This window comes from Dicentrarchus labrax, unplaced genomic scaffold, assembly GCF_905237075.1.
Source record: "Dicentrarchus labrax unplaced genomic scaffold, dlabrax2021, whole genome shotgun sequence".
Classification (NCBI taxonomy): domain Eukaryota; kingdom Metazoa; phylum Chordata; class Actinopteri; family Moronidae; genus Dicentrarchus; species Dicentrarchus labrax.
Window position 1 is genome coordinate 28833911 of NW_026136721.1, and position 25077 is coordinate 28858987.

At 41.1% G+C, this 25077-nt stretch overlaps 1 protein-coding gene across 5 annotated transcripts in view; it reads left to right on the top strand.

Annotated features, from left to right (window-relative positions):
- Positions 1–5436: 5436 nt before the first annotated feature.
- Positions 5437–25077, top strand: part of tll1 (tolloid-like 1) — a 47254-nt gene continuing 27613 nt past the window's right edge. For 3 of the 5 annotated variants that reach the window (XM_051385341.1, XM_051385344.1, XM_051385345.1), the window contains exon 1: positions 7345–7950. In XM_051385341.1, coding sequence (XP_051241301.1) covers positions 7770–7950 — 181 coding nt within the window. In that variant the 5' untranslated portion in view covers positions 7345–7769. The other 2 variants (XM_051385342.1, XM_051385343.1) reach the window with 2 other exon arrangements.

Sequence of the window (25077 nt, forward strand, 5' to 3'; positions counted from 1 at the left end):
AAAGATGTTTTTGATATGATGATAGATGGATGGTTCACCTGGTCATCTGCCAAGTATTTAAGTGCCACGGCCTCCCACATGGTTCTGTGTAACAAACCATCTGGTGCAGTCAGGTTAGAAATTTAAGGGAAATATGTAGAACAGGTTCTGGACAAACTTCTCCTCTGAACCCTGCCCTAAATAGTTTCATCAGGTGTTTATCAAGAAGATATTCTAAATAGGAGTAGAAATAATGTTCATTCATCTTCTGTGTCCCCTTTTCCAGTATTAAGATCAAATAAAACAAGATAAAACAAGATGTTCCTTTATTCATTTCTCTATTTTCCATCTTTTCCTCCTTAAAGCTGCAGGCATCTTTTTTAGAACTCCAACATACATCCTTGCCTTCGTTCTTCTTCTCCACTCCACTGTTGGTTCGTTTTGTTGGCACAAAGCAGTCTGTGTCATCTTTCCAAACGCACAACCCGGATCATGAATGTGAGCCACAGGCTGGCACGTGCACACCCACGCAGTGACGTCCACACGCACGAACACACAAGAGGCAGAGGAGGAGAGATGAAGAGACCCTGAGCCCTGAGAGGTGCATAAAAGAGGAAATAAGAGCAGGAGTGAGAGAATGGCACGCACAGCTTGGCATTTAAACAGAGGATTTCCTCTCTGTACCTCGTCTTCCCTCCGCTCTTTCTGTTTACATAAGGAGAGACGACTTCACATAGCTTGAGAGGATGAGAGTCCAGGAGTGTATTTGTTTGTGTGTGTGTGTGTGTGTGTGTGTGTGTGTGTGTGTGTGTGTGTGCTCTTTCCACTAATGCAGGACAGTAACAGCCATCATATATTAAAAAAAAAAAGTCTTTATTTAAAAGTCTCTATCTTAATTGTGTGTGTGAGTCAATTAAATGTTTTTTTAAAAAGCTTGAAAAAAACATCCCCTGCTGCTTCATGTAAATTCCTTCTTACAGTGTTTTGTTTATTTGGCACCAATCAAATTGAAGGAATAAAGTGAAACTGCTTAGGCGTTTCTGGAGCTACTAAACAATGTCTAAGCATTATCATCCTCTGTTGTACTCCGGTGTCAGCAGACTGTCTTCCTGTGGCATTTTAGCCAAAAAGGTGATGGATGTCCCTGGCCACCTCTTTGCTCCCTCGGGGGGAATTTTGTAAAACACTTAAGACACTATCAGAGTCAGCAGACCTGAGAGAAAACATATTATTTTCTTTTTTTTCTTACCTCAGGTATTCTTATCATTTCTGCCCTTCCTCTTTCTCCACCTTTTATCAGCCGTCTAATGTTTTAGAAAGCATAGCTTAAAGAAAAAGTTTCTAGTTCACTGGTTGTGGAGTATTGTCTTCATTGGCTTCATCACGCAGAATTAAAAAACAAGGATGGACAACATAACAAACAACATGGTTTTAAAAGACCTGGATATAGTTATTTAAGGAAGGAGGGGTTTGCAAAAGTGGCATAAAGAGGCCGAGCATTCAATATTAAAATGGCATTTGACAGAAATGACTTGCTTCTCACAATTTTGGTGGCTTTGTCTTTTTCTTTAAGGTTCAGGGGTTTGTGAGTGTCATCTAGCCCCTGCTAGTCCATACACTGTCCTACCTTTTTGTACTTTAGTTCCCTCGTGCAAGAGTGACAGTGCATTGAGTGATTACATTAGTCCAAGTGGAAGTGAACAAATACCGACATCGCTTGCACGACTTCTCGCTCATCGCTGCATCAAGTGTGTCCCTTCTCGAAAGCTCGTGGGACGTAAACTTTCTCTAGCAATGTACATAAATTTGTGCCAAGCAAGACTTTTTCTTTTGTTAGTATCTTAACTCTTGAAGGCACATATGAAAGAGGGATCCCATAAACTACAACCATAATATTCTGTCCACCACTGCATCATTTTTTACTTGTTTGTATTTCGGCAAATCACAATGGAGCTTCCAAATGAATTTCACGCTGATTTCCATAATGTTGAAAGTTTGACCCCCTTTCACTGTAAGATGACTGCCTAAGTTGTTGTTAGATCATTCAACACTCTCCTCCTGTAGGTTTGTATATACTGTCAATGGTGTGAAGGTTAGAAAAGGGTGATAGAACAACACAGAAGTTGTCCAAGTCTAGTTTTTTTACAAGTAAATTGCAAGTCATTCAGATGCCTTTAAATATTTTCCTCTCAAAACTGTTAATAACTGAGACTGACTTTATTCTGGGAATTCACCAGGTCAAAACATGACACACCTGAAAAGCTGTGTTTCACTGCCCTTTCTGATTAAAAGTGTTTGCACCACACCCAACCACACCGATGCTGGGTGTGGTTGGGTATAGTCACAAGTGTGCTCTGTTGCAGCTGTAGCCACACCCAGCAGTGATACTACACAGTGTACTAACACACCTTAGAGTACAGCTCTACATCACTGCAGCAACATGAGAATTTAATAGATCATTTTTTGGCCACTTGGGGTCACCAGAACAAGCTGTAGACACAATTCTGACATATGACCTTATAATGTTGATGTTGCAAATTGCAAACATGTTAGCAAGTAGTTGCCTTTTTACAGACATGAAGCAACATTAGCATTCATTTGGATTTGGGCTTCTGGACACCTGACAAATGCAAGTCTGATTTACACTCTCCTTTTCCCTTTTTTCTGGTTTCATCCATCGCAACTCCTGAGATAAATATGTGGCTCTTTAGCAGCCAAACGCTCCACTATGTTCACCTGCTGGTCGCTAGCTTTGGTCTTTGGTGCTGGGTCGGTGGTGTGCGACCCCGGTGGTCTACAGTCAATTTATAGAGCTTTTTGACTGAAGACTGCCTTCTGCTGAAACAAGGTTGATGAGAGCAGTGAGTGTGAACCTAAAAACCTAAGTTGCAACACTAAAACAAGTTATAGAGCTACAGTGTAAGTCTGAGTGGGTTTGGCAATACGAGTGACCATTTTCACATCACAGGTAGTCATTTGGTCAATTGTAAATAAAAAAACATTAATTAACGCAGCTTTAAATCTTGAATTAAGGTATTTAGGCATATGTTGGTGAAACTATGAGTGTTTGGAGCAAAGCTATACCTGCCTCCTTATTGTGTTCAGATATGTATTGACAAAGTGATGTTTAGAACATAGTAAGCATTTGGATAGACAGAAGAAAAGTGGATTATGCTGCGGGTGTGTGTTTGAGAAGTTTCTGCAGATGGTTTTACAGTTTTCTCTGCATTGAAAATTCATCACCATTTAAACCCTCGTAAATTAAAATAAACTCCATAATCTCAGTCTCTAAACTTTTTTTTTACAATAAGCTTTTGATGCAAATGTTTTATATTCAAAAGATGGATTTTGGGGCAGAGTATCTACCTTTAAAGTTAAACAAGTGCAGTGCAAACCTTGTTGAGTTGAGCTGCTGCATATAGAATTGATGGGAAAGTGTGTTTGGGGGAAAACAAAGCTAATAATAGTGCTCAAATACCTGCAGACCACAGCACTTGGGGGAGTCTCGAGGGGCTGCTGCTCAGATTGAGGGTTCCTCCTGAGTGTGTCTGTGTGTGTGTGTGTGTGTGTGTGTGTGTGTGTGTGTGTGTGTGTGTGTGTGTGTGTGTGTGTGTGTGTGTGTGTGTGGATGTGTGTGTGTGGTTTCAGGGAGGGGTGGTGGTGTTGGTGGTCAGTGTGCTGGGTCAGAATGCTGGCGAGGTACTTTCACAGAGTTTCAGAGACGCACTGATCGATAAATGCTTTAAATAGGGACACAAATACCTGCACACAGCATTAATCTCAATAGCTGGATCCTATTTAAGAAGGAAGCATTTTGCTGAGTAGATTGGCTCGATGGCAACCACACAGAGGTACAATAAGTGGTTGGAGGGGCCCAAACGCCACTCAGTGCCTTCCACAGTGTTAATAAGCAATTGCTCAGGAGGGAAATCCAGACCGCAAACGCACACAGACACACATAGAAACACACACACACATGATTTTTCCACACACACACACACACACACACCGCCCCAAGTTTTGGGTTATTTAGTTTTAGATAACTCTATTAATCTTCAGAGTGTAAAAGATAAATGATATAAGCTGACCATAAGTGATGCGTCTGAAAATGAGACCAATAAAATGAGCAATAAATAAGAAAATAAGGGTTTGAGCTGTTAACCTCCTCCAGAACCTTATGAGTCAAACCAATTACAGAACCTTTTTAATAAACTTGCTTTTATGATTAGTTGCAAAGCTGTTACCTCATCCTACAACAGCATAAAACAAAGCACTGGCCACAAAACACATTTATAATTTTCTTATTTACTTTCTTATTTAGCCTTACTAGTGGCTTTGTATGACAGTGTTGGTCAGTCCACCTTTTTTGTTCAAACTAAAATATCTCAACAACAACTGAATGGATTGCCTTGAAATTTTGTACAGATATTCGTGGTTTCCAGAGGATGAACCCCTCTGACTTTGGTGATCCCTCGACATTTTACTCTTGTACTACCACAAATTTGACATTTGTGTTTTTGAGTGAAATGTCTCAACAACTGTTGGATGAAAGAAAAACATTGTTGTTTCAGCACGTCTAGCAGCTGTAGAAATTATGACTGGAGCAAAGGATGGTGCAGACATTCATATCCCCTCAGGTCAAATATTCTGATCTTTAACCAAAATACCTGCAAGGAAACTAAAGACAGTCCCATCAGCTTCAGCGGCTGTTTGGTGCTAATAAGCAAGTTAAGATGGTGAACTAACATCAGAATGTTAGAGTAGTCATTGTAAGGCTGTTAGCATGCTGATGTTTGCACAGGACAGCTTGACAGGGCTGCTAGCACTGTGTAAACTTTCTCACTGGACCAGGGCTGACTTTCAAGCTATTTGTGATGTCACAAATCAAGCTCATAGGCCCCGCCCCTTAAAAATCAGAGAGCTCAGAGATGAATGTAAAAACATCCTTCTAGTGTCAAAACTCTGCACAGTGAAAACTCAAACATCCAACTGTAGGAACAAAAAGAAAAGCATATTTTTGAGTGGAGGGGGACTTTAAATTAAAACGTTCTGACAAATTAGATTTAATAGCAACATTAACTCACAGATATTTGTATGAGGAGAACAATTTCTAACCTTCTGATGTTTGATGAGCAATTTATAATGTTCCTCTCTTTTCCTTTTTTAATAAGCTTCTCCATCTTTTTAACATTATAGTTCAAGTTGTCACCTATTAATTGGGACAGAAATCAGGAGTGTGTTGACCTACACTAAATAAACTCTGTGTGTCTGTGTGTGTGTGTGTGTGTGTGTGTGTGTGTGTGTGTGTGTGTGTGTGTGTGTGTGTGTGTGTGTGTGTGTGTGTGTGCTGCCTCCAGGGGATTTGTGTCCATGCCCCGGCCGTGTGTAGTGGACAGCTTGCGGCTGGATTGATAGAGTGACGTCAGCGCGCCGCTACCTCTCCCCGAGGGCAGGATTAGTCGGGAGCAGCAGAGACAGCGCTCCGGTAATCTCCCGGTAACAAATGGGGGGAGACGGGCACGTTCAGGACTGCCGGTAACTGAGTGATACCGGAGGGCCCCCCTGAGACTCCTGAGAATACCCCCCTCCTCCTCCACCCCTCCCTGCATTTGAAGCGTGATGGGTCGCTTCGTGACGCCGCAGCAGACCAACCGGGCAGGTAAACGCAGCAGGTAAGCTGTGGAGACGCAGGGTTGAACTCGTCTCAGGAGGATTTACCTTGGCAAGGAGTTCACAGGCTGCACCGCTTGTCTGTCAACAACTGCTGCTGTTTTATTTTTACTGCTTGTGTCTGCCGTGTGTGTGTGTGTGTGTGTGTGTAGGTTGGGAGATTATGGGCGGTTGTTGACAACTTTTTTTACAGTCCGTGTAAATTTAGGGGAAAATTGTGGCCAAGCTTGACTGGCGGTAAATGTTTAATTTCTCCATTTTAAAAGCGCCGTTTGATTTCTCTCTCTCTCTCTCTCTCTCTCTCTCTCTCTCTCTCTCTCTCTCACACACACACACACACACACACACACACACAGTAGAGCAGAGGTTTTATACTTTGTGGGTACCAGTGATGCATGAACTCAGTCCACTCATCTGCTGTTGAGTGACCTACTGCTGGCAAGGCTGTGGTGTTTATGACAGATTATAGAGGACATCATGAATGACAGACAGACGTCGCCTCTAGCTCTAGAGCTCACATCTATCTATCTATCTATCTATCTATCTATCTATCTATCTATCTATCTATCTATCTATCTATCTATCTATCTATCTATCTATCTATCTATCTATCTATCTATCTATCTATCTATCTATCTATCTATGTCAACCTGTCTGTTGCTGTATGCTTTCTTGATTGCATTGCTTCCATTATTTGGCACTGTTGGACGGAAAAAAAGGGTTCAACTCATCAACTTTGGTCTATTTACAGACAAAAACAACATTAAAATAACCAATTACATCTCGATACAGCCTGATTAAGCCTAATTGTTTCGAAATTGCAATTTATTAATGCACCCTTAGATGTTTTTTTTGATATATATTTCTAGGGAAGAAAATGAGAAGACTGAGAGGAAGGACGGATCATAAAGGCAACCTAATCCTATATAGCTCAACTACCTCTGGGCATTTATGGTTTGGCTGTCACCTACTTGGCACCTGCCTCTAAATAACCAGGTAACACCAATTATGTTAAAGGATGATGGATACTAAAAACCCACAGGCCAAATTGAAGCCGCAGTGTTACTTTTACCACTGCCGGTTTTTACTGTAAGTTCACTGTATTTTACGGATCAGTGTGAAAAAAGGAGAAAGGTCCAATAACCTGTAAAGATCAGTGCGCGCTTCCTCCGCTGTCACCGCGCCGAGATGAGAAAAGAGCCCCTGAAGTTTATTTATTACAGTGGGTTATGCAAATGTATGCGCTTTCTTTTTAGTCTCTCTCTGCTTAGTGTGTGTGTGTGTGTGTGTGTGTGTGTGTGTGTGTGTGTGTGTGTGTGTGTGTGTGTGTGTGTGTGTGTGTGTGTGAGAGAGAGAGAGAGACACACACACACAGAGAGAGAGAGAGTCATTGCACATGAAAACGGCATCAAATGATCCATGAAGAGTCAAAAGAAGACAAAGAAAGTTTTGGTTTTGTACCACTTGAGTCGAACAGTGCCGGTATTTGTGTGTGTGTGTGTGTGTGTGTGTGTGTGTGTGTGTGTGTGTGTGTGTGTGTGTGTGTGTGTGTGTGTGTGTGTGTGTAGGCGGGTTGAGAGAGACAGCACCACTGCCGGACAAGAGAGAGAGAGAGAGAGAGGGGGGGAGAGAGAGAGAGAGAGAGAGAGAGAGAGAGAGAGAGAGAGAGATTGCACTACGCGAGAGAGTGTGAGACAACAGTGCTGGTTGGAAATATGCGAGGCGGATGTTTCTTGTGTGAGCAGCAGACACACCGCCGTGCGTCTTTGCGCTCAGAGATCATCCAGTCCTGATCCCCTCACCGCTTCCCTCTCTCGTTTATCCCACAGCAGCCTCCTCCTCACCTGCGAAGCCACAGCGGAGCTCCTCAGCGGACACTTTGCTGCCTGACGGACACCGGGACAGACCCACAGACACCACCAGTGTACTTTTACCATGGAGGAGAGCCGGGCAGAGTAACTTACAGCAGCCTGCATCCAGACCGTCGGAGAGGAGAGCGATCTTCACAATGACCCGTTAAATTCCTGCCGTCGATGCTTTCTTTGGAGAGTGGATTGACCATCTCCTAACAGCAGAGGAGAGGAGCAGAGAGGCCTTTATTCGTTTATTTCAGTTTTCAGATGGACCGAGTGCCCTCGGCACTGGCCGCTAAGATGCGCTGGATCACGCTGGTGCTTGCCGGCTTGACTTTCTGGGGCAAAGTGACTATTTGTAACTGTTTCGACTACGAGGAGCCAGACTATGATTATTATGAAGAGGAGAGAGCGGAGACCATTGACTACAAAGACCCATGCAAAGCTGGTGAGTCCTGTATTTACTCTGTTTTAGTTTTTAACCATGAAATGACATTGAAAATAAGTATTCTGGCGCGTCTGGTAACGGAGATCCTACCCCCCCTGGAGCGCGCTGGCTCCGAGGTGGCACGTGTATCTGTGTATGAGAGATGACAGCGTGTGTGTGTGTGTGTGTGTGTGTGTGTGTGTGTGTATGTGTGTGTTTGCGCTCTGGTCCAGATGCCCCTCTATCCCCACCCTTCCTAACCGATAAGTCAGTATCGGTGGTGATCCCGCTGGGTGGATGCCACGTGCAGCCCGGTGACGGTCTTGCTAAGCCCGTGTCCTCCCGCGGTGCACGCACACACATTCCGCGCGTGCATCACCTGTAGGCAGAACCGTTGTCCTGATTGTGGCCGAAATGTTGGTGCATGTATGGACAGGCTGTGCGTGTGAGTTTGTGTGTGCGTCCAGATGTGAAATCAACCATCAAGGAAGATGAGAAACAGCTGGACGCAGCTGTACCAAAACAGGCGCTGATGCACGCTCTCTCTCTCTCTCTCTCTCTCTCTCTCTCTCTCTCTCTCTCTCACACACACACACACACACACACACACACACACACACACACACACACACACACACTGTGATAAAATGTTTTAATGACAGTCTGGGAGCTGCTGTGGAACAACACTATAACAATGTCTGGTCTCATAAGACAGTAGATGGTTATGAAAGAAGGAACATCTATACAACCTAATTATAAATTAATGCATCGACTGTGTCAACAAATTGTTGTCACTGATTTAAAGTTGACCTTTATATATCAAAAAATATATATTTTTTACCTCCATATATTATAAGTCTTTTATAGGTGTGTGTGTGTGTCATGCGTAATGTCTGTGTGCTCCACCCAAATGATGTGGTCGACACAAAGTCTGGAGATTCACTTAAGATTTTATGCAGTCCCTGTATTATACTAAGATCTCTGTCTTTCCTTTCTTTCTTTTACTACATATTGTCATCTATGTATAGTTTTTGCTGGCGTCCAGTTCATCTATGTATTATAGTCTTCATGTGGCTGGTTGTGATGATACCTGCGTTTCAGTAATGATTCTGGCACAGTAGTTTTTTTTCTCCACTATCCTCAATCTGCACCTTAGTTTGAGAAATACAGACCTTTTTTACATCGTTTTTCATTTACAAAGGATGATAAACTTCCGAGTGCACGTTATATAACTTTGCCTACAAACATCTACATCTAGAATCACAATTAAATGTTGTGATTTCCAGATGGAGGAAATATATGATCAGACAATAAACAAAAAAAAAGACCTCAACAGGCATCCAAGGCCAACTTTCGATACAGTTTTTGAGTGTGTTCAGGCGTTCATGTGTGTGTCAGTCTTCTTTTAACATAAATAACAGTCTGTTTTACCATCACCATCTATCCAGACCATACAAAGCTCGGTGATTGGTCAGGATTTTTACCCTCCTTCAGCACCAGCATCATCCCTACAGAGCAGGTGGAGGAATCTGAATCTCTCCTCTCCTCTTCTGTTTGTGCAAAGTTGCAAGAGAGATGTTGTAAGACCAGTGAGCATCCTCTTCTTTCAGATTCTTGTTGTGGTTACACCCATCTGACTGCACGTTTATGTGCAGATATGTTTGTGTACTCGTACATATGTCCGTATGGGCTTTAATGGCACTCCGCAGCCTTAATGTTGTCTGTGATGACACATTGGCCTGATAAGAACTCCACCCAGAGTGCCGAGCGTCCACACACAGACCGACACACATTCCTCACATACCAAATATACAAACCTTACAACCCTGGACACTGGCCAGTGTGTGTGTGTGTGTCTTTGTGTGGGTCTTGGTGTGTATGTTTTTTCATGTGCATGTTACACTGATCTCTGTGTGGGTGATTTTATGTTGATACTGCAATCCCATGACTCTGTGGTTTTTAGTTATGCTCAGACCCTTACCGTGTGTGTGTGTTTCGATGTTAGCCCGGCAGGTTAGAGGGAGACAGTCAGTCTACATATGTCTGAGTAACTGAGCGACTCTTGTAGGTTAAAATAACTGAGTGAGAAAACATAAGCAATGTTTTTATTTGCTGGAAATATCAGTGTACATAAAGAATGCATTCATACTCAAATGAGTAGATTCCTCAAAGGATTCGGGCAGTTTCTTCCCATATAGTAAAATCATATGTTCACGTTTTACTGAATCTTTTAATGTTATTTTTAAGGTGTTGTTTTGCCTTTATTAGATAGTCGACTGTAGAGAGCACCCAGTAATGCAGGGAAAGAGAGGGGAGGGGGGCAACATGCGGCAAAGGTCCCTGCCTGGACTTGAACAGAGAGCATCACATTTACATAGTATGCATGTTGTGTTGAGATTAAATGCAAATTAAATGCCGGTCTCACATTATACATGCCAATTCAACCTATAGACAGTGTGAACATTTGCTGTAGCTACCTAACAGCGTGCACATACATAGATGAGTGGCAGATTTCAAAACATTTATTCTAACTCTCTCCACTTTGCTCCTGTCTCTGTACATTGATTGAGCCATATGCCTCAGGATAACCTTCAATGGTTTGCTTAAATTGAAACATTTCCAGATAAAGTGTATATGTCCTCATGGAAGTTAACACCACCTCGATCAAAGCTACATCGGTTTGCGTCCTTACATTGACTTTTTATGCATTCGTGCCATCTTTGATTTTTGTGTTCAGTCTGAATCCACCAGCAGACTTGTATCCTTCTCTTTCACTTACGTTCTCAAAGGTAATTGTATTGCATATAATCCGTATGTGCATAGTGAGAGGACTAGTGCTGAAAAGGTTCATAGATTATCTTGATTACTTCATTGACAGAAAATGGCTGTTATGGAGTTTTCGGGTGAATCACAGGGTCCTTATCTGCAGATGTTTATTTTTACATTGATGTTGAAAGTTCAGGTTCAAAGTTTATTCTTGACCTTGGAACCAAATTAATCAACAACAATTTTGATAAGCAATTAGGTCAGTTAGAGTAAATCTTTACGCATACTTATTGAGGTACGTTATTCAAGTAGATTGAGCAAAAATGCCAAACATTCACATATTTTGGCTTATTTCTCTGTTTTAAATCATTGTAAAATAAATATCTCTATGAACTTTTTCCATTTATATACTCACATGATTCACATATCGATGCACAGCAGTTCACTAGATACATAAATACTGTATACATGATACTGTAAATACGAATCAAATCATTCTTATATGCCATCTTGTGCTAATTATCCAGTTGTACAATCAGATCTCCAAAACCTTCCTACTGCCCCCACCCAAAGGGGAAGAAATAATAAAATAAATCAATGTGTATATTCCCAACATCTACATAAACATACTCACACATAAACCTCTAACATATACTGTATACATGTGCACATATATATATGCACAAATGCCACAATTGGAGTCTACACTTGCATGGATATTCACAGGTTTACAGAATCAGGGGAGATACTACAAAAAATTACCCCTTTTTTGCGTAAATCCATCCATAAATTGAAAACATAATATCAGATTTATTGATAATAAAGACCTGTGTTGGTGTAAGTGTGTAAAGAGTTGGTGGCTGTGTCTTTCTGTGTGTGTGTATATGTGTGTGCAGCTTGTAAGAAGTGGAAGCGCAGCTCATTCCAGGCCTGACCCTGTGGCATCGGTCTGAGTGGTTGGTATTCCGCCTCCTGTTTTTGCTGGGAAAACACAAGGGGAATATTTGGCTGTCTGCTTATCTCCTCCGAGTCCCGCACTGGTAGACAGGAGAACACACACTTCCAGGCCTTTGTGAAGTGATTTCCCCACGCGAACGCACACACGCACACAGATGCACACACTCGACACACACACACGCAGAGCTCCCTCCATTCACCCGCGCTTATCTCTTCCTGGTTGTCTGCATCCTGCTACTCAGCTGGAGATGACACACGGGCGCGCACGCACACACACACTCATAAGGATGTGCACGAGCTCCCTACGCTCGCTCAAGAGTCATTCATGCTTCCTTCCAAATCACTGTTCTCATAAAATGCTCACACAAACGGAGTGAAAGCTAAACAAACCACGATGTCCGAATGAAGCTGTGGGTCATTTCTTCAGGAGTGACCCAAGAGACCAACTGCCTGTTCTCTTCTCTGTCTGTGTGCAGCTATATAGTACAATACATAATGTACATTCCCTCATGGGTGTGCATCCCTCAGATGTTACAGTACAGGATTAACAATAATAGTTCATGCTGCAACAAGGGTGGGAACAATTTGACCAAAAAAAACTGCTCTCAAAGAAGATGTTAAAATAGAGAATAGTGGTTTTGTTCCCTTCATCGTGCACAAACATGAGCCATTTAAATTAGTGCATTTAGAAGCAACAGCAAGAAGAAGCTTTAACTTGACTGCATTACATTTTCTCCAAATCCTGGAGTGAGGAATTATTCTTTTCTGTCTCTACACAGTATCAGGTGAAAGAGTAGATAGTGATTTAGTGTCGACTTCAGGAGCACTTAACTAACATGAATAGTTACATCACAGTTTCCAATGCGGAGCTAGAACTAGGATCTTCCACTTGAGGGGCAGTCTCCACCCTGCTGCCTACCTGAAGTGGTTTCATGTTGGCTGAATCTCATTCTGATGTTCAGAAGACCAGCTGCTAGATATTAGTGAAGTGGGTAGAGATATAGTGCTCATGTTATACATGATGTCACTGTTGTTGTCTGGTTTTTTTACGGTTGCACAGAAGGAAAGCACATGTTGGCAATTTAGTTGTTTTCCAGTAACTCGCAGAGTTTGACGTCATTTGTATCCAAACATTTTCAGTCTTGTCACTAGTCCATTGGATTGTCTCCGACCTTTTGTGGGGTCTGTCTTTTGTGTTATGTAGGGTACCACATTAGAAATGTAGATGGGAATGGAAAAATGGGGAAAAAAACGTCCTCAGTTTTGCAAATATTTGCAATACATTTGGATGCAAACACGGCTATTGACGCACATTACATTAGGTTGTTGGTGTGACAGAAAACTACTGCACCGTCTTTGGATTGTGTAAAGGGAGTGTTTTTTTGTAGTCTGTGTTTATTCACCACAAACAAGCCAATATAACGACTGTACGGAGCATATGCAATGACTTTGTGTGTGGGATCGTGTGACTGTGTTAGAGGTCTTCATAATAAAACCGAAACAGAAAACATACACGAAACTTATGTGCACATATTCATTTCCAAAAAGAGAGACCTGATCCGAAAAGGACATGAGGACTTTTAAGTCCAAAATAGAGCGGTATACATATACCATGGTTAACCGTGGTATGAAAATTGATGGTTGCCATACAGTGTATGCACATTTGCTTGTCTATGATATAGAATATACGTTATGTTATTATGTTTTTAACAAAACATAGGACATAATATTTGGTAAAATTATAATGAAGTGATTTTTCAACTATAATAAAACCTTATTTCTTCAAGGGTCATTGTAACTGATGATAATAATATTAATAATTGTGTGATACCATACACCGTTACACCGTGATATCTTCACAGATGCTTATCGTACGGATGAAAATCTCAAACTGTGCTAACCCTTGTCTAAAATACACAGAAGAGACCCCAATAAGAGAACACCAGCACAGGTAACAGTTTGATGAGGTGCTTCATGTGATTGGGGCTGATAGTGATTCCACTTGGATCCAGCTGATAGCAATTCCACTTGGATCCAATCAGGTATTAAACATACTGACAGAGAGACCCAAGACCAGAGAGGACACAGATCCTGGGCCGGGTCTTTGTTACCAGCAACCCAGTAGACCAATAAAAACCATGTAGGTGTTTCTGTGATCTGACCAGGAACTTCCAGTTCTTTCTGTGACTTTTCTCCAGACCCTCTGCTGTTTTATCTTGCCTCTATACAAAGTGAAGTCATACAGCCTCAGGATAAATGCAAATTATGAATAATTTTCGACTCACATTAACGCATCTACACCACAGTTCCAGCAGCCAAGACTGAATCTATGTCTGTTTACGCAAACTTATGTCTTTCAAGTAACTATACGCTCGCACTGCCTCAAAAAATTGCTTTGAATTTAGTCTGAACACAACTTAATAAGTCGAAATCAATAAAAATTTAGATTCTACACCATACAATTCATTAGTTACTAGGTTCTGGTCGAAATGTGAAATAGTTTGTAATAACACTATGCAGACTGTATTCTTTATAAAACAGAATTTAAAAGGAAATCTTCATAGAAACAACACAGCTGGTTTGATACAAGTTTACTAAGACTTGTGTATTCAGCTGAATGTGTGTGTGTGCCCAATGCCCATGTATGTGTGTATGCACTTGTGCTTTTGAGTTCGTCAGTCAGAGAGTGAAGCCCACCATGTCGTGAGAGGGAGCTGCAGCTACCGTTCACCCCTTCCCCCATTCCTCAGTAGGAAGGAAACTAGAGCAATGTGTGTATGTGTGTGTTTGACACTGTGGCTGCGTTTTGATGGTGTGTGTGCGTGCGTGTGTGAGCGAAAGGACAAGTGGTCTCACTCATATTATATTAAACAGGATTTTCCCGAGCAGAGTGCTCCTGCCACTGAGCTTCCGAAGTCTTCCTCAGGATTCCCGCCTCAGCACAAACTCTGCGGCCGCACTGAGAGCTGACTGTTTGTTTTGGAGCATCATTGTTCCGGAGCTGCAGAAGCCATGAGTCAGCACCGCCGTCACTCCGCCCACCTGCCATGCATTGCTCAATTATTAAATGTCTGGCTGCTTTTATGTCACCTAGCTTTTCCTGAAGGTATTTATAGAAGCAAAAATCATTCGCACACACCCATTATTGGCTGAGGACAAACCACCTTCTCCTTACAAACAAGCTCCTTTTTTTTTATAGCCGTCCCTATTATTGTAGGAACCCAGCTGTGGTTATAAATGCAGCGTCCCCGCACTGTATGACGCACAACTACACGCTCGTAGCGAGGTCCGCTAGGTTGGTATTTTAGCTCCTAATGGACCTTACAGTGTAAGAGACGAGACAATACTTCATCTATGGTTATTTAGAAGTGGTAAGGGTTAGGGTTCACCTGGCGGTCAGATGAGAGGTATTAGACTCCAACCTTTCTGAGAGCAAGGGCTACCTAATGGGAGAACATTGTTGGGAGGGCTGTATTTGACAGACATCCATGTTAAATTGATGCTTTAAATAGATGAACATAGTGTGTATTTTCACTGTCACACACAGGGTTGAAGCAATTTGATTTGGAATTGTGAGTGTGGAAGTTGTTTTGTTTCTGGTCATGGTGTTATCACTGAATTATCTTACAAGAAATCTACTGATATGGACAGAAAGTCAGATTACTCAGCTCGTCTGATCAAGATAAACCACTTAACTGATCTAAATCTAAAAATGCAACTCAGGGAAAGTCATCAAATGCTTAGGCCACCATTTAGGACACAGAGAATGAACAGGGTGGAAATAATGAATGGATAGAAACAGAATCAGTTATGTATTTAAATGTTTTGACACAATGGAAACCATTTGTAAAGATAAGCATTGAGATTGACAGAACAAACCACTTTCCAACTGTTTGAAACAGCTTCATTATTAGCCAGCTGTGTTAGATTTCTAAACCTGATTTATTTGCTGTAGTTTGCCTGTGAAACTCAGTACTCTTCCTGTAGTGATTACACTGCAATCAATGTTACATCAAACCTCAAAGACATTAGTCCTCTAATGAGCGGAGCTGTGCCGTTACATCTGATGTTCAGACTGGAGCAGGACTGTCCACCATCCTCACAAAAATAGCATTGTTCACTGTTATATCTTTTATTTGATCTTTCGTCATTGCTGGGACTCTGTTACACATCCAGGACACCCTGATGGTTAAATCAAGCCGTGATTGTGTCCTTTCGCAATGTCTGGCCAAACTCATGACCTGCTGGAGACAAATCTCAGCATTACAGTAATGTGATAAGAAGGTTACACCAGCTCTGTGTGTGTCTGTCATATGATATTATGTTATTTTTGTCTCATACCGAACATTTCTCTGCCTGTTTCCCTCTTCAGTTTATGTGGTGGTGTGCTCTTTAAGTGTTTGATCTTTTGAAGTCGCAGATGTTCCTTCTGCTTTGCCTTGAACATTATGATTATCTGTGTTTTAAATTCAGTTACAGTGTTACAAACAGTAAGAAAAACAGGGACTGTTTTAGCGAAACAAGTCAATTACATTTTGATTTTAAATAATCTTTTAATTGTGATTTTACTCCGACTTTAGGTGAGCTCTCCACCGCTGGCTGTGGTCAGGTCATAGAGATTGCACAACACTGCGCACAGCTGGATTCGTGGTGATTTATATTTAAAAAATGAAAAGATAAATAGTTCTCCTTGAACTGATGGCAGCCCGACTGTATTTCCATGTTAATTGGATTTGTTTATGATCAGTCTGGGCTTTATTTCCGTGTCGTTTGAGATGTCCAGTTGTTCGCCTCACTGCTCTGCCATCTGTTTTTAGTTGTGTTCATGCATGAAGAAACTTTGCCTATCCTTATCTGTAGACAAACACACACTGTGAACACAGTGATGTGTCAGTACAGAGGTGTGTAATTGGGTCATTGTTAGTGTCTGGGACTGGGTTTAAGCTAGCAAAAACACATCATTAGTGTGTGTGTGTGTGTGTGTGTGTGTGTGTGTGAGTGTTTCAGGGTTTTGAACTATGACATCACAGATACATTATCTTTAACTATGCAGATGCACATTAAACATCTGTTAAAGAAAAATGGTGTCACATTTTTTGTTGCAGAGGTTGAGATTATCCCCTCCTGTCTCTCTCTCTCTCTCTCTCTCTCTCTCTCTGTCTGTCTGTCTGTCTGTCTGTCTGTCTGTCTGTCTGTCTGTCTGTCTGTCCGTCTGTCTCTCTCTCTCTTTTACACACACTTGCACATACTAGCAGGAGGGCGGGGGTTGTGAACTTTTTGAACTTGGACTGAGCTATTGCATTTTTCTCTAAAAGCACATTTCTGACTGATGACATTACCGATTCCAGCATCTCTTCGCATTGCAACACCTTACACCACCAAGTGGCACATTTTTATTCCATTTTAAATACTCACAAAGAAAACTGTAAGCAATAATCTCAGTTTAAAAGTGCTTCTTAAAGTGATGCTTTGCAGTTTGCTCCACAATGGACAATGGAGGCCGTGGTTAGCTTTGTTTCAAAGTAGTAATGGAGTCCAATTGAGTATCAAAACATCTATAGAAACTTCTGAAACCAGCCATCTAGCTTATGAACTAATACCCACCTGTTCTTTGTTTTTGTCTCTCTCTTTTCTTTTTGTTGCTTGTGATAAAACTAAATAAATCTTTAAATTATAAAAATGAATGCTGAAAAATGATCAACCATATAGTTTCTCCAAGTTTTTGAAGGTCTTGTTTTGTCCAGCCAACAGTCCAGTACTCAAAGATATTAAGTTTACTATTATGAAAGGCTAAGAAGGCCAGTGTATCTTCAAAATGTAGAAGCTGGTCCAGTGAACTTAAACAATTGTCACTATGGGAATCTTTTGTAGAAGCTGTGCATCCAAGCTGAGCACAGCCTCCATTCGATGTAGACTACAAACTATAAACAGCCACATTTTCATTTTAAAGGTGTTGACTACGGAAATTTAAAGTGGATAAATATCACCTTAATGGGCCACTCAGCTGAGCAGTATGGTTTATTTATTGCCATACAGTTTTTGGACATGCGTTTTTATAACCTTGCTCTCAGCAAACAGTGAGCTCGAACTGCTGAACCTGTTGTTTCTTACAAAGGGTTAAAATGGATCAGGCAGCTTGCACAATGATTAGTTTTGGAGAAAATCCTCAAACAGGACCGAGATAATCTCTTTTTAATATTACAGTACGTTCACAGTCACAGTTACATACAGTATAATAATATCACACCAGTCATACACACACACACACACACACACACACACACACACACACACACACACACACACACACACACACACACACACACACACACCTCTCACTAAGCTCCTCATTAAGCAAATATAAGGTCACACTGTAGGTGGGCTAACGTGTGTGTGTGTGTGTGTGTGTGTGTGTCTGTGTGTCTGTGTGTTAGATACACCCCAATGAGTACAGCATGAGTGCATAACTCAGCAGTGTATAATTCTCTTCTGTATTGTACTGTAGTCTCTGTAAAATGTCAAAGGAGCAGATAAATCCCTAATAGGAACAAATTATATTGGAAAAAGGACCTAAAAACTATACTAAAATGTATGTTATAAATGTAATGATACTTAACAATAAATAGAATAATAAACTAGATATAATCATAAAATTTTGCAGGTTTACTTATTTATTGCAACTATAAATGCAAATGTAATTGTTATCAGTGTTTTATAAGATTACAGTTAAACACTGAAATAGTAAAACATTAATTAAACCTCCACATATTCAAGCATTTGTCCGAATATGTCTTTTTTTCATTGAACTTAACTAACACTTAGACTAAACTGCATAATAACAGATCATTAAGGTGTGTTAATATCTGGTTTTTTAACATGTTTCTTTGAAATTAATCTAACTTAATGTGTTAACTCTGACACCAAACTGAGGCGGCAAGGCCTTTTTAGGGGTAACAGCCCCCACTCCATGCGAACCCTCTGCCCCTGTATGGGCCAACACAACATAATTACCTTTCACTGTGATAAACACTATGAGCAGAAGACTTTCAAGTTAAATCTGCACTCAGTGCCTCAGTTGTTTGAAATGTGTTGTAAATCTTTCTTGATGAAAGAAGTGAGGAAACATTAGAGACTCAGGAAGCCTTTGTAATGTTTAAAACCAGCCTCAAGCTCTGGCTGCAGTCTGCACACAATGTCACCACGACAGTGAAATACATTTGTAAGTTTTTATTGTTTTGCCAATATTTCAACATCAAAGCTTGTTAGACGTTACAGGTGGCGAGTCCGTAGCTCAGGCAAGCCCATTCATTGGTCATCTCCATGAAGCCTGGTGCTGAGGCGAGCCCACTCGCTAGAATCAAAACACGGACAGAAATTAGGTCTCTTCACATTTATGCCTGATATTCCTTATGCTTCACACAAACAGGGATGGCACTGGATGTTATATTTCTCTGCAACAAATGACATGTGCAATGATTTTTGAGTTTCTGGGATAACACTGAACTCACCTGATACCAGGTTGTGAAGGTTGCAGTAGTTGAGGCCATTGTCTAGAAGGCTGCTGAACCCAAGAGAAGTGGACTGTGCCTGGTAAATAAAAAAGTAAATACAATTCATACTGGGCTTTATTCACTGTTCACTGAATGACTCATTGGTTTCTAATACATTTACAGATCAGTAATTATTTTGCCAGTTTGTGAGCAAACATTCAACACAAAGATCTCTTTGTGGGCTGTAAGTACGTAGTTACAATTGTATTAATTCATCTCCTCAGTGTGTCAGTTAAATGTTTCATTGAAAATTAGCGTAACTGATACTTACAGACACACGGCAGCCACTCATCATCATGACGGGACTCAGGGTTAAGGTGATTTTCTCGGCCTGGAGGCCATCGAGGGAAGTGTGGTTGGCTGTGATAGTTTTAGGGGTGGCTGACACAAGCTGCAACAGAAAATCATCACACTGAATATATGATTTTTAATTTTTTACACAAAAACAGTCAGATTTGCAAACAATATAATACAATATTCGTAAACTGAAATGCATCTTACCCTATACTGACATAAATCACAGCCAGTCAGAGGGTTAAATGCTTCAATCTGTTGAACTAATGTGGTACTGATTGCAGCGCAATCTGTTGCAAAGAGCCTAGAAACAGAGAAGTAACACAGTTTGGACACATTCATGTTCGAAACATGAAACAAAAACATCCATTTTGAAGTCACATTGAAATACAGAAAACACAGACTTCCTCGGAACCAGATAAGCAAATCCTAACTCACCAGATTGATCTGCAGAAGGCATGGTAAGGAAAAAGAGCAGGGGTAGTGACTGGGACGGCAGTTAAAGTGCCAAACAGTCCTGCAAAGAGAGCAGAAGCCAGCAGCAGAGTCTTCATGGTCACAGTGGAGCAGGTTCTTCGTCCTGTAGAGCAGCAGTGTCGGTGAGAGTGTGCTGGTTGCTGGCTGGTTCCCTTGCAAGCCAATTTATACAAAATATCAGGCCTGTCATGAGGGCCAGTAATGACGCTTGGTGTTAGTTAGTCAAGGGTGTCACTCGTGGTCTTGTGATATTACTTGGTGGTCTTGTGTTGATCACTTTTAATGTACAGGAATCCGCATCTCATTTTGAATTGGAATTACACTTTAGTTCGTTTTTTTAATATTTCTGTGGGAGGGAATAGCCAAATATTATTTTATGAAGAAAAAATATCTACTGATTTCCATAGAAGACAACAATCGTTAAACTTCAAATGTGTCTTTTTTGAATGGGGCTCTTTCTTTTATATTAAAAGGTCCGTTTACCAATATTAGTGACTTGGACCATCACAAATTCAGGAGGTTGGAGAGAAGAGGAAAAAACATCCAATTAAGGGCTGGTTTACTTAAATTATGTCAAAAATTATTTCTGCATTGCTTCATACCATATTTAATATTTATTCTTTTTATTTTTTTTCCAAATCAAACCTTTAATAGATGTTTCTGTCTGATTTACCTCACTGATCTACATATTCAACTCAACAGAGAACTAATGAGTCAACTGACTTGTGAATGATCATCAGACCTCTACCATGATAATGAACAATAAAATGATTTCATGCATCATCATTTGTTACTCATGTGGTCACTGTGTGCTTATTAGTGGGATATATATGAACCATCACACTGAAGTTAGTGTGACTACTGATCCTTCAAACACACACATTATCACACAGAGCTCGCAGAAAGCCGACATTAGTCCTGTCTGCCTGAAAAGATGATCAATACAACACAAACCATCTGCTCGCTCTCCAAACAGCCACCACGGTGGGAGGTGCTAGATGCATGTGAGGGAAGTCTGCCTCTCGGTTTGTGTTTGGTGCATTATTTTTGTGTCTCTGTGTGTGCTGGTGTGTGTGTGTGTGTGTGTGTGTGTGTGTGTGTGTGTGTGTGTGTGTGTGTGTGTGTGTTTGCTGCAGTGCCCCTGCTGAAGGGCGAACAGTAAGGCCCTGGTCAGCATGATGTAGGTCTCCAGGGATGTCCTGGGGTTTTTGGATCAATAATTTTCCTCCTGCATCTCCCAGCCTCACTGTCCTCACCCCTCCTCACCCCCTGGCTTGACTTTGGGCTATTTATGGTATCTCTATGGATTAACAAGACCCTAACAATCAATGGGCCAAACTTACTATCACTGTACTCTCCCTCCTCTTCTTGCTTTGTATATCTGCTTGTTTCAGCTCATTTTCTCTGGTAAACTTTTAGTCCTTGTAGTTTCTCTTGTTGTCCTGAAATATCCAAAAACTACAAGGTGTGTAACGTCACAAACACACTGTCCCACAAATAAAAACAAAAGCCAAGGGGATATCATTTCTAATGCAGGTGAAATCTGATATGGTCTTTGTTTATATGAGGATTCACAGAGAGATAATGACCTTTTGCTGGTGAAGTGTGTGTTACTTTTAGGTCTAAGTGGGGGTTTTTTTTTGCACCCATTTGGTAGCTTTTGTAGCTTGCTATGACGCCACTTTGAGTTTGCTGAGGAGGGGAGTGTCAGTAGAAATTATGTCGCCCACGGTGCAAATTGGTGTAAAAAAACATTTGTAGCAACGCCTGTCCAGACCACATCTTAGTTCAAGTGCTGGTGTAATTGTGCTATTTTTGTGGCTTTATATGGCAAATTCAGACCGACATCAACCTCTTCAGAGTCAAATAAACCTCTTTTATATATGTCAAGTTTGTCTGGTTTACTTTTCCACCAGTAACTCACTGAATGCAGCCTTTTTAGCAAACCTCTTATACAGTATACAAGGGGACACAGGCAAGTTTGTTGGGTCTGCACATTTCATTACTGTGTAAATAACTATTTTCCAGCTGCAGAGATGTGTCGCAAAAACTGTAGTGTCATTACATATTAAAGAATGACTAAAACTTATGTCTCTGGTTGCGATTGATGCCTGCCTCAACACCACTAAATGATAACTTGTTTGTCCTAATCAGTCCTCTTTTACAACTGCACCTGAACTAGCTCTGTGATGGTATACTAACTACCAAAACATCGGTTTTATATAATTACTAATTATGAAATGCTGCGTTAACACAGTGGCAAAATGACATAAAACTAATCAGCAACTATTGTCACAGTCAATTTATTGCCTTTAATCAATAGTGACAGTGCAGCAGGGACTAAGCCTTGGCGCCGACTCTACTGGCTAAGCCCAGTCGATTAATTGTTGATTCTTTTAGCAAAATACCAACATTTCAAGGTTCCAGTTTCTTTACAGTGAAGGATTGGATGCTTTTACTTGTCTTAAATTGTATTAAACAGAATATTTTGGGGCCTTACTGGACTATTGAACAACACAAGCCATTTGAAGTTGTCAGTTAGGTCTCTGGAAAATCTTGATGGTCATTTCTCTGTCTTTTCTGACATTTTACAGAATGAACAACGAGCAACTACCCTTTAGATCCATCTAACCAACACATTATATACCTCCGTTCAACTGCACACACTCAGTCTATATCTGATATCATGATTTGTAAACCATCTGTGGTCATTGTGGTTTGCTCCTCGCTGCAACAATAGCTCAGAGTCGAGCACAATGGCACCCTGACCCCCCATTTCCTTTAGTGGCAATCCTGATTAGCTAAGTGACAAGCTTCTCCCATGCCATTGTTAATGTATTAGTGTCTTGAATCCCTGTGGAGGGCAGTAACTCCACTCAGCTAATCATTTAGTGATGGTTATCATTCAGTTGTTCATTGTTAAGAGGCTGGGAGATACTTTAGATATGGAGTGGAGAGGGAGAGTCTGTCACAGCCACACACATATCACAAGTTTTAGCGTCGTAACGCATGAGAGTCAGAAAAAGGTGAAGATTGAAACAGGAGCAAAGTTTTTGAGTCGGGTTGAGGAAGCATTTATAGTTAACTAAAACTAAACTAAAAACTAAAACTAGGTGTGAAGAAACTATTTAAAGGAAATAAACCAAACTTCAGCTGAAACAATATTATGTAAAACTATCTTAAATTAAATTCAAATATACAGGAAATGTCTTAGTCAAGTTGGTCAAATTTGTGCAAACACGGTCAAACATGCGTGAGGAGGCGTTGGTGCATATGTTTATTGAGTCATCATGACTGTGAGCCAACGTGTTTGTATTGTAGTACCTAAACCAAAAAATAAACATTTTAAGCAATAAAATAGAGCAAACCCACTCTGGAAACTTAACTGAAACTAAACTGGTGGGAACAGGAGTGATAAATGTGTTATGGTGGGTGTATGCACTCCTGCACACACCACCATAAACACTAAAGCAGGATAACGCAGCTTGTTAACAAAAGTCATTTAACACATGAAATGGGAATCTTTCCACACACATTTTTGATGATTTTTTGTTTTGCCGAACCAAAAACTTAACAAAAAAGCCACTCCAGTAACTATGAAATCAGAAGAGCTAAACTAGGACCAACAGGTCCCTTTTTGTGCGTTCCTGTTCAAATTAAACCGATGACAGACTGAAAAATGATGCCGTTTAAAATTCAGTTTTCACACTCAAAGAAATCAGTCATCCTGTCGTCCTGTGTAGTAAGAGATGCTCTGTGGACTCACAGTTGTAATCAGCTGGTGGTCACAGAGAACTTTTCCTCTGTCCAGCTGATATGGGAATATAGATCCTGGCATAGCTTTGTCTGCTTCTCAGTGGGTGAGAGCTCAGAGGTCCACTATAGGAAATATGTAAAACAAACATATAGCATAAGTTATGCTGATTATGCTGGTAACAGAGTTTCATTGTTTCATCTCTGAGAACTGTACTGTCAGTTAATGGTTGTGGTGTATGAGTCACGCTGAAACCTTTGGCCCGATTGGTGGGAGCAAAGACGGATGTGAGGATGAGGGGGAGAGGCTGGAGGATGGCAGGGAGGGAGTGGAGGAATGGAGGGGACAGTGGTGGGAGTGTCACTTGCCAAAAGGCTTACACATGGCCTGATATCAGACCACTGTTAGACCACCGGGGGCGGGTGTGTGTGTGTGTGTGTGTGTGTGTGTGTGTGTGTGTGTGTGTGTGTGTGTGTGTGTGTGTGTGTGTGCGTGTGTGTGTGTGTGTGTGTGTGTGCGTGTGTGTCACAGAAAGACACCAAGAGTAGGATTGGGAGGGAGGGAGACAAAACTGTACTAAGCTCTCTGGGCACTATATGAATCACAAGTTTCTCTGTGAAACATGGTTCTTCACCCATTCTCTTCGACTTCAAGTTGATTATATATGTTGTTTTCCTCATTTCTTTGTGCATTTTGACTCTGATGAAGACACAGTAGTGTTGAAACTCTTCTCTGTTTGCACTACTAAAGGCTGTCTGAATTAATCAGTGTGCTCCAGCCCTCCTTTGTTCTCTACTTGTTTCTACGTATTTGAGTGTAGTATCGGGTGTGTAATTGAAGTGAGTCAGACTGCAATGGCTATATATTGTGGTATGTGATATTTGTGCTACTTCCTGGTATATTGTACCAGGATTGTACAGCTACTGCCCACTGTAGAAGTGCACATTGTATTTACTCAACCAAAGCTCTGCACTTGAGGTCTTAACAGGTCAAAAGAGTTTGTACTTGAACCTTTACTTAAGTACAAATAAATCCAAGCCTGAACAGCCTTGAACAACAAAAATAACAGGACATCCTTCTGAAAAAGACCAGATCCGATTAACTGGATAAGATTTTGTTTGGGTCCACTGGTTTTAATACCCGCATACTGAAGAAAAGTGGTCAGTCTTGGGTTCACTACTTGTTTCCAAAGCCACGGCCTACAAATTCTTCTTAAGCCCATGTGGACTTGTGGTTGGGATGACCTCTGATTTATGAGGAATATAATTTTTTTGACGTATATTTAATCATGGTAGTTTCACCGAGAGCCCTGTCCACACTCACACAGTTACACTCACATTCATACCTGGA